Below are 10776 nucleotides of genomic sequence, written 5' to 3'. Positions count from 1 at the left end.
GACAGAAATTTTAGTCGTTTAATTTACAAAGTAACACATAACTGAATTACAAAGTAAACGATACATCCAAGAGATCATAAACCCTTGCAAATTACAAGATTTAATAAAAAAAAAATCTGAACAAATTTAAAAGTAGAAAAAACATTTGTTGAAAAGTTATACATTTCCAAATCGCTCTGCTCGCTTCCTCTTCTTAGCCTGTAAGAAATGAAAAGAAATTAATTATGACTTCAAGGTTCTGTGTCGTACCAGAGCAAACTTTGGTTTGAGTAGTGAAAGAATGCGTGTACACAGTAACCCCATAACCAAATATGGAATAAATATTGAATAAGAAGTCTATTTGGTGTGTTCAGTGTGACACCATGGTATAACGTTTTACTGTTTACGTATCTGTCCAGGCCTTTTGCGTTAAATATACTGACCCGTGAAGCCCATGTCCATCATGCTGCACCACCTGCTTTTAGCTGGACTTGTCTTAAGATGGAAGTTCTATGAGCCATGCAGGGCCCAGTTAAAATCTAACCAACTCCAGCATATTCTAATGAGGTGCATGTGCCCCACTTTGATCAGGGAGTAGCAAACCATGATATCATCCAGAACCAGAAATAGTAAGGCATGTACCTTGTACAATTGATAATTAAAAGGAACACGCAAACCAATCATTTGGTGTTAATGTGCACATTCCCTGCCCTGCAGTTGAATCTAAAGCTACTGTGCAAACTTTATGCCTTTCAACCCTTATTCTGTAAAGATGATTATCATACCATGATTGCCTCTACAGTCTACTGTCAGCTTGCAAAAAGACCTGCAGTCTCAGACAAACGAGATCCCTGGGCTAAACAGACAGCTCCTAGACTGTTCACAAGATTTCAGACATTTACTAGAATCTCACAAACATGCTACATGTGTAAAGCACTACATCAGAAAGGTTTTAGGTATACTGAGCTGTAGGATCATCCTTCTGATAACTGCGTTTTTAGGCACCATGCGATTGATCTAGATCATGTATTTTCCACTAGACTGTCCCCTGGTTCTCAACAAACACACAAATGCACAAGAACTTCCAATGTTGACTGCCCTCTGGTGGCCTTCTACAGCATTTTAATGACACTCAAATCAAAGTAGCTTCATCAGAACATTCCATTTGAACTCAGCAGAGCGATGCACTAAATCTGAACCCTCACTGAAGGAGGGTCAAGTTTAAAAGAAACACAGACCTCAGAGTCCTCAGACCCAGCAGCACCAGAACTGGTCAAAATCCCAAATCTCTCCTTCCTTTTTTTGAGTTTCTCATCTTCTTCAACCTGTTAAAAAAAGAAGAAATGGTCTATGTTAATACAAGTGGCAAGTGCTGAGCAAGCAAGCAGACACCTGCAATTTATTTAAACAGGAAGAAAAAAGAAAGAAAGAAAGATGTTGTGCTGGCAAACTAGTGCAAACTAGTTCAAGGTTATATCAGGACACAGAAAGAGCCTTTCCCCTCACACAGAGTTCTGACAAGAGGTTGCCAACAAGAACAAGCTGACAGATTCCAGGTCACTGGTTAGACCTTCAACAACAGAACCCCCTGCCGTCCCTTCAATTCCTCCCTTCCCATCACCACAAACATCTCATGAGGATTTGGGATGCTGTCACAGCTGGACAAGAAGACAGATCTTGACCCTGTGTTTTTTCCAAATTCTTACCTTATTTTGGTTTTGTTTTGCATTTTACAAATGACAACTGATTCTTTGTTGAAAGCCTAAGCTGAACAAAGTAAGCTTGTGAAATTAAATAAATAACCCAAAAGTACCTCTCGCATACACACCCGGACAGGCCATTTTGCAGGGTGACACATATAAATTAGGATAACTGGCACTCAATGGGTCTCCCACAGTTCGTAAGACCAGTGCTTGGCGCTTGGTAGGGGGTGATCCCCATGTCCTGCTCTGTGCTGGTGACAGTGTTGATACAGTGCTGGCCAATCTCATTTTGATCCCCTGAGATCATCAAGTTCATTTCTCTCAGAGGCTGAAGCAGGTTCCCCCTCGCAAGCTCCCCTCCCTCTTTCTCACAGTGTTTTCTTTTGGCCCCGAAAGAACAATATTGGGCCGAATGCAGGGCCTCACTGATTCTCCAAGGCCTCTCGTTGCTCTATTCACCAGGCCGTTGGAGAACAGTTTGAATTAGTGACAGTTATTATTCAACCTAATGAGAATAAATGCACTGCCCTGGGCTTACAAGTGGACTAGGAGAATTCTCACTTGTGTCCCGGCCAAAAGTTAAAGGCTTATGCAATCAAAAACTGTTTGAAAATGATAACCTTAATACAAGTAATACCAGTTTCCTTATTTCTGTAAGAATAACTTATTTATCATTTGAAGTAATCCATCTGCAGACGTGATTTGCTAAGGGACCTGTAATTATATGACATGTCATGTCGAAGCCTTCATTATGTGGAAAGGACAGATGGCCCCCAAACCTCACTTAATGTGTGTGGGGTGGAGGGGCATGACAATTTTCTATTGATAACATGCTAATGGAAGCACAAAATAGGGGGAATTATTTTTTTTTAAATATTTGAATTAAAAACGACCCATGATATGAATCTCATCCAAGTGATTAAAACTATGAATACAACCATTAACTGTAGTATAGTGTTGACAAAGATGATGAATGACCAACACTGGACACTAAGGCATCCACTCACCATTTGCCTTCAATTCAAATTAAACTATGCATGATAGGGTAATGACAAATGAAGTAGGGGGGTTCTTGATTGGCTTTTGTTATGGGCAGGCTGTGGTGGGCTGTGTGATTGGGCTGGGGGGTTTACAAAATAAGACTTGCAATCAGAACCAGTGATAAGAAAACAAAGGGAAGAAGACACATTAAGAAATCAAGGAAAGATGTCAATCAAATAGTTTAATTGGTAGTCAACTACTTCAGCAATTAACCTGCCATGCCAGTGAGGGGGTGGGTACAAAAGAGGAAGTTAGATCAAACAGATTAATAACAATAATGAAAAATACTTTAGGATTCTGAGTACTTTTGCAGAGCATAAGACTTACTCTGTATGTCGGTCCACCTACAATCACTCTTTCATCAATCCCAATTCACACATTTACCCATCCCCCGAATGACAAAGGCAATGATGGAAGACAAGACCAGAATACAAATCCATCCACAGAGATCAAATCTGCTGATTTCAACACGCTTAAAAACCTTAAAAAGCACAGGATATACACTTCATATATAAGAAATCAATTTAATAGTCCCTTTAATCCAATTTAAATTCCACAACTATTCTGGTCTCTTGATTCCAATCACATTGAAAGGTGACCCAAACGCACAACTGCAGATTGTCAAAACTAATCTTGACATTACAGAGAACAAATCCAAACCTAGGGTTCAAGGGTGAAAGGTCATGGGCATTCTGACAGCAAGGGAGATGAAGGGAGCACAAGGGGGAGGGAAAAAAATGAAATAAAAGAAAAAATACAGAACTGTAACAAATAAAATACTAATTTTATTAAATACACCCCACTTCATTTTGGGGAGGGAAATCTTATTACAAAAAAAAAAATAAAATAATCCAAGGTACACAATTTGCTAACAAAGAGCCCTGATTGTCCTATTCCTACAAATAGGGGGTTGGGAGGGACAGATTCCAGATTTGAAGGGAGAGGGGGTGATTTGCAAGCTGTCCGCTGATTGCCTGGCCCATGACGAGCGGTGGGCCCCCTTCTCTTGTCCACACACGGCCTCTAGGGAGGAGGTCTGTTGCGTTGCGGCCCCCACTAAATCAACATTGTTCTAATGATATGTCACACTTGACCCCCTGCGGCCCTGGGCGCTCACATGGGTGTCTATGCGGCCCAATGGTTGACCGCCCCCACTCCGGCACATGGCCAATGATACCAAACACATTTTGATTCATGGGCTGGCCTTGGCCCTGTCACAGCAAAATTACCCCTATCAAAACACCAGCATCAACACATTCATCAACTCAGAAAAGACATGGTCACATGTGACAGCCACTCCTCAATGCCATCTCTGAAGTGAGGAAAAGCCAGCATTGTAACCTAAATTCCGACCTTTTTTCAGTAGGTCCAGTTCGTATTCTAAACCAATCAGAGATAGTTTAGAGTTGGACCTGCCTCCGATTAGCTGTAGTCCAGATATTCCTGTACTGACCAGAGCTTTTTAAAAGACCTGAACCAGACATTACTGTGCCATAATATGCTTCATGTACGTTACATCATTTATACCCCCCATTCACCGCCCCTCCCCAACCAAAAACCCCTAACTAGCTTCCATTTCATCGCCTCAGCTTCCATTTAGGCACTAATCAAACCACATCACCTGACTGCGCATTTACCGCACAAGCCAGAGTAAAATGATAGAAATTAAATGTGGGACCAAAACACAAAAAAAAAAATATTACATGCAACGATAAATTTACTGGCCAAGTATCTCCTCTCCCTGCTGCCTTTCAGGAACAGATCATCAGGTCGAGATGATAATAAAGTTCAAGCCCTTAAAACACATTTTCAGTAAGTTACCTTTCTTGTAGAATAGTGCTTCAAGTAAAGAACTTAACCAGACTGATTTTTAAATAATTTACAAGTCAAGTTTGGTGCACCTAAATTTTGTGCTGTGCAATGAGTCAAAAAAAAAAAGGTGCTGCAGTGCAACCAGTTAGTCTAGAGCCCTGGAAGGCCATTCTTGCCCATGGAAGGAGAGAAGAGTAGACAATGTTTTGTTTTTTTTCTTGATAAGCTCTAGTTTGCCACAAGAACTAATATTCAACAGTTTATTTCACAGAGAGAAGTGACCCCACATCACAATCCCCATGATCGACTTCATCTTTATTACCTCAAAGATTGTGGACACTTTGATCAATCCAACACTGCAGGTTTGAAGTCTAGTTCTTAAATAGTGCTGGAGTAACCACAACAGACACTTGTTGCAAACCAAGGCCAGTTAAATTATGTAGTTTTCTTGCCCGACAATCTTTATGCACATTCCAATGAGTAGCTTCTTTTTCCTTTATTATATGAAACAACTAATTAATCCGGAGAAAGCAATACAATTACTGCTAACTTGCAAAAGAGAAACATACCAGAAGCTAATGAATATAAAGCATACACAATGTAGAAGAAACACAAATCACACACATACATGCCCACAAACAGCAAATTGTTAATTAAATTGCCATTCCCTGCTATCTAAATCCTCTCTTTCCACTAAATTGGCTCAGGAAGTCCTGAGAAGACTGGTGATTGCTCAGCATTTCATTCCTTTTATAAAACGCTTCATGCTGATATAACTGCACCAAATACAGAATATTTGCTATGAAAACTTGTACATGCTACATGCTTGCAGGGGGTTAAAAGCTGCTAATAAATTGCCTAATGCTGCTCTATTGTCGATGGTATAAAAAAAAATGAATGAGAAACGTCAGCAACTGAGTGCAATGGGTTTATAAAAAGGCTGCTTGCAAAAATTTAACAACATTTAAAAGCTTACATAATAAAATGGAAGGGGGGGCTTTCACAATAGGATGAATGGAGCACTCAGTCTTACAACAGAAGCCACCTCTCTGTAGTTGTGGCAAAGTAGGTTAGCTGGCAGAAAGCTCACACGATGACCTCATGCATCGAAGAAAGCGAAATTGAGCGCAGAGACAAGAGCAAGTTCATCTATAGTAGGAAGTGAGCCAACGAGTGAGGAACAAGCCGCATTTCAAGCTGGGGGTCATTCTGAATAATAATTTAAATGCCCCCACGACATATGAAAAAAAAAAAAAAAGTCAAAACACTACCAGCATCGCCCTTCACACCTGCTCATTATAGTCAGTGGCGAAAACCTATGAGTTTGAACCCACTTGAACAATTTTATAAATCCAGTCCATTTTTTGTGCAAATCTGTCAGCTTCAAAATTCACCCCACTTCACTTAGAACGAGAGCTAGAATAAGGTAGGTGGAAACAGAAGAAAGCGTTTTGAAAAAAGGGAAGCAGTGCTCATCTCACAATGGACAGAGCAGTTAATCGGCCCCAGTCACTCGGATGAGGACAATTCCCTCGCTCCCCCAGCCCCCTTTACATAGAATGAGCTCTTAAGTTAGTGACACAGCTGAAACAGTGTCTTTCACTCGCAAACAATGGCCTGCCATTCTTAAGGCCTGTGCTGGACAAGTGAGGAGCAAATTGTGTGTGCGTGTGTGTGATGTGAAAGGCAGGTTCAACCTCTCCCGTCCTCAAATAAAACCTGCGTCAAAGGAGAGGAGAAATTATCAACTGCTGAAGAGCTTTACGAGCTTTACCATTTAAGAGCGAGGGGCTTAACACCACCCGGTTCCATGGGAATCTTGACACATTATGAGTGCACTCGCTCAGTTCTCCCTTCTCCCACATTCAGGCTCCACCCCTCTTCACCACTGGACAAACAATTGTTTATTTCCAGTCATTAGTTGTAGTCTTATTTTAAGGCTTTTACATTTTAATAGTGGCTCTACTGGGATGACCAGAGTCTGTGGAACATATGACGTTTACATAGTTGGAAGTGAACATGAGTTTTGCTGTTCCATCAACTTGTGGTCAGGAATCTAGCCTTTCTAAAAAGTCTATTTCTAAAATATTATAGTGGTTCTGTATTTGGATAGAAAGTAGTCACTATAAAAACCCAGAATATCTGAGAAGTTACCTCTAACAAAGACTTTAGCTGCCAAAGCTACTTTCTCATCAGTCATAACCCAATGAACTTCAACAATTTCCATAAGAAGAAGAAAATGCTTTCCTGGAAAGTTGCAATAGCACACAGCGAATCCTGTGATACGATTGTAATTTTACAACGATGTAAATCCTGTGATGCTTGAGGTCCCTGGACATAGTTGTCACCATAATCCTGATATCTGCAGGATTAAAAGCACAATTTTATCGTAAAACACAGCTTTTTTTAATGTGTGAAATAATGTGCATTTAAGTGAACGGTGTGCAATTTACAGATGGAAAGGGGGAAAAAGGATGAAGGGGTGGAGGAAACTATGCCAGCTGCTTGACAGCTGTCGAATGGCTCCCCCACCTGCACACGAAAAAAAACACAAACTTCAGACACACCGCAGAAGCTGCCTGAGGCAAACACAACATAAGCAACAAAACCATCCCAGAAAGCAGAGCTGCCTTCCCATTTAGGCAGCGTGATGTGGCGGTCTCATCTCTCATCTCAAGACCAGGACAATAATCACAGGTTTCGGGAAAAACGATGTGACCCCAGCAATACTTCCCTCCCGGGGAACTCTGAACAGGCACAGCCTGTCACTGGGTATTACGTAAACCAGGAAAGGCACATATTCCTTAACCCCACCCTCGCCAAAACTCACTCTCCTCTACACAAGGACATAAATGGGCAGGGAAAGATGAACGGACTGAGGGAGGGAGCGAGAGAGGGAAACGAAGAGGGAGGGCAGGAGGGAAGGAAAGCGGACCACTGACATTACACAACACAACAGGCATTGTTGCCTGGCCCCCTAGGAGCTGAGCGTGGGCCACTTCCGACCCCTCACAAAGGCTATTCCAGTGAAAGGAGCTGCTGCCATAATTGAATTTGCCCCTCTCTCGCTGCACACTCTTAACGCCATTTACCCCCAACCAAGGGGCTATTATATCTACCCCCCACTGACAACAGCTTCCGTTGTGCAAAGAGAGGAAAAACAGGGAATGAGAGGAGGAGGGGAGAAAAAAAAAAAAAAAAAAACAGGTGAGCAGCAGATCGTTTTCAAGTAAGTTAAGATATTGTATTTGAGAGTGTGCATGGAAAAACAAACATGAATATGACCATGATGGTAACTGGTGAGATTTGTCCTACTTAAAAACAAAATGCAAACCTCATGGAAGAAACACTTTTTGCATTCACAGTAAACACTTCAACATCGTACAGTGGACGTGTGTATGCGTGTGTGTATAAGAAAACACCTGAACACCCACCTTTTTGACGACAGAAGAGACGTTCATGCCGAAGCGCTCAGCTCTCTTCTTGAGTTGTTCCACACTGACCTTGGCACACAATGAAAGTCCAGATTTTAAATAAAAGTTCATACCAACTACACTCCAAAACCCCTAGACTGAAATAACGCACATCTTACTTTACTGGTTTTTACATTGCCTTTTTTACTTTTACAAGCCCCCATTACTGTTCAAAGATTAGCCAGAGACTTTGTTAATTGTTTTACTTCAAACATCAGGCCTATAAAAGGATGTCAGAAAGGACAACAGTTCAAAACATTAAATCTCTGGACAAGTATCCACAAATGAGTTTGGAAAAGTTCTGTGAAGACAGAAGATTAACAAAGAAAATACATACAGCTGTTGTTGAGTTCCCAATGGCTTCTAAAAGGAAAAAAAAAAAATTGTACATAGTATTTATGAATTTAAACAAAATGATGGATAATTATAACCAAGGCTAACTTACCTTGGGAGGAGGCTGGTGCAGAAACTGGCAGGCCAAATCTGTCACATAAAAAGGTATACATTTCAAACATGAATCATCCAAACAATGATGAGCTCCAAACACTGAGAGGGCTTTTTGTATTTGCCGTCTTATCAACTTTCAGTGACACAGATTCTGGATGTTTAAAAAAAAAGCTGTTTGAAAAGCTCTTGTGTGAAATGTTTTTATAAAATATTATTTTTACAAAAGTGGACTTTTGTAGGGTGGTAGTAGCCTAGGGGTAACACACTCGCCTATGAACCAGAAGACCCGGGTTCAAGTCCCGCTTACTACCATTGTGTCCCTGAGCAAGACACTTAAACCTAAGTTGCTCCAGGGGGGACTGTCCCTGTAACTACTGATTGTAAGTCGCTCTGGATAAGGGCGTCTGATAAATGCTGTAAATGTAAATGTGCACTTAAGGAGGAAGTAAGATAAATACTGAGGAAACAAGAAAACTGACTCAATTTCAGAGCAAAATACCAGTGACCTGCTGCTTACTTGTAATGCTGCATAGATCTCACTAATGTATCAAAGCCTCACCTGGCAGCTCGTGCTGCTTTTTTAGTGTCTGCAGAGGGTGGAATATTAAACCTCTCTGCCCTCTTCTGCAGTTTCTGAAATGAAGAATGAAAAAAAAAAATCATTTCTCAAACACAAACATATATATATCATTCAAATCTTAGACAATATAAATCACTGATAACTGCTGACCTCATCAACAGATACTGGAGCAGTGATTTTAACAATCTTCTTTTCTGGGGATCTTAAAGAAGACAAAGGGGGTAAAAGTTTGGTTATAGCAGACTGAGGAGTGGGGGGGAATGGAACAATCCAAACAAGGCCTGCCCTCTAGTGACATTTCATTCACACTACACAACAAAGATTCTCAATTACACAACAATGAAATAAAACTATTTCCTCTGACATGCATGTATTCTTTAAATACAACAGAAATGTATTTGTTTGTTCCTCCTCAGGAGCAGATATGAACCACAATTTAAAAAGCTCACTTTTCTTGTGCAGCTGCAGGACTAGCAGCAGGCTTGGGATCTGGTTCCTCCTCTTTGGTGAAGCTCTCCTGAGATTTGGGAAGAGTTTTCCAGTACAAATCCATAATAGCATATATACAAGTGATAACATTTATATAAAACAAAAAAATTATCTAGGACATACCTCTGCAAATTCTCCCAAAACCTCCTCCTCATTCACTTCTTCATCTAGTATAATGAACACACAGCATGTTGGCAGAACACGGTGGCTCAGAGAACGACAGTCATCTATTACAAATTAGCCCACAGACCACAACACAAAGGAAGGCGCGAACGTACCATGCTCTTCAAGGTACGCCTGCAGTCGAGCAATCAAGTCGCCCTTGTTCCCCTTTACATCGAGTCCTCTGGCTGCGCACTCCTGCTTCAGCTCAGCCAGCTATACAGAACAACGCAAAGAAGGCAGGGAAGACTAAACATCATAAAAAACAACTAATGGGGACAGAATAAGCAAGATCCGATCTCATTATTTCTTTTACGGCAGCTCGAAATAAAGGCAGATGTCGCCACACTACAGAATCAACTCAATACACAAACGTATATGGTACAAGCCCGTTTGTTTTATATAAAATTATCAATTTGCTGAGAAACGTTTTCACCCTGACAACGGTATATATGAGCGCTGGTCGGTTCGAAAGTGGAAGTTAACAAATGGGATGAGTTGAAAATGTAATAGAACCATTTCAGAACAGACCAGACCAAAACCATGGCGCTACGCGACGAGGTACCGGCTTTTAGCACGGTCTATGTTGAGCTTACGGCCTTACGAAGAAAACTGAACAGTCACAATAAAGAAACAAATAAATAAATAAACTAATAAACGCAAGGAGACGTGTCATAAAAGGCGCAAAACCATTTTCCCAACTCCAAACTGTTTAGCATTTGATCACCAGCTAGTTGGCTAACATGCTGACTAGCCTAGCAGCTAATAAGCGTAAGACTTGTCATAACACCTGTGATTCTAACGCAATAAACTATTACAAATTATTCGAACGTCGTCACATCTAATTCGAATCCAAACGCCGAATCGGGCGTTGCATTTAAACGAGAACGAGGATAATACCTTCAGTTTTTGCAGCTCCACCACCTCGGCCATTTTGGACGCTTGAAGACAGAACTCCAGCTCAGCCAATCGCAGACAGCGTTACTGACAGACTCCCGTAAATAGACCTGCAGAAGGTAGGTGCTGCCGCCTAGCGCACAGGCAGAACTCATACAACCGAGATGCTTCCGGGTTTATAGCTTGGTTTTTC

The 10776-nt window shown here is 41.1% G+C and overlaps 1 protein-coding gene across 1 annotated transcript; it reads right to left on the bottom strand.

Annotated features, from left to right (window-relative positions):
- Positions 1–4: 4 nt before the first annotated feature.
- Positions 5–10663, bottom strand: sarnp (SAP domain containing ribonucleoprotein). The gene is made up of 11 exons (XM_028997444.1): positions 10587–10663; positions 9803–9902; positions 9648–9691; positions 9485–9552; positions 9186–9237; positions 9015–9088; positions 8454–8491; positions 8346–8371; positions 7970–8038; positions 1218–1304; positions 5–198 (listed from the first exon to the last, which is right to left on the bottom strand). Exons 1-11 carry the CDS (start codon positions 10617–10619, stop codon positions 157–159), a joined length of 633 nt encoding a protein of 210 aa, XP_028853277.1. The 5' UTR covers positions 10620–10663; the 3' UTR covers positions 5–156.
- Positions 10664–10776: the final 113 nt, after the last annotated feature.

Source organism: Denticeps clupeoides, chromosome 12 (assembly GCF_900700375.1).
Source record: "Denticeps clupeoides chromosome 12, fDenClu1.1, whole genome shotgun sequence".
NCBI lineage: Eukaryota > Metazoa > Chordata > Actinopteri > Clupeiformes > Denticipitidae > Denticeps > Denticeps clupeoides.
The sequence above is the reverse complement of the archived record's forward strand: the minus strand, read 5'-3'. Positions and strand labels throughout refer to the sequence as shown.

Coding starts and splice junctions, on each gene's coding strand:
- sarnp (XM_028997444.1), bottom strand. CDS start 10,619: ATGGCCGAGGTGGTGGAGCTGCAAAAACTGAAG. Junction 9,553..9,647: donor TTTTGGGAGAATTTGCAGAG/GTATGTCCTAGA, acceptor CCCAAATCTCAG/GAGAGCTTCACCAAAGAGGA. Junction 9,238..9,484: donor CCTGCAGCTGCACAAGAAAA/GTGAGCTTTTTA, acceptor GTCTTCTTTAAG/ATCCCCAGAAAAGAAGATTG.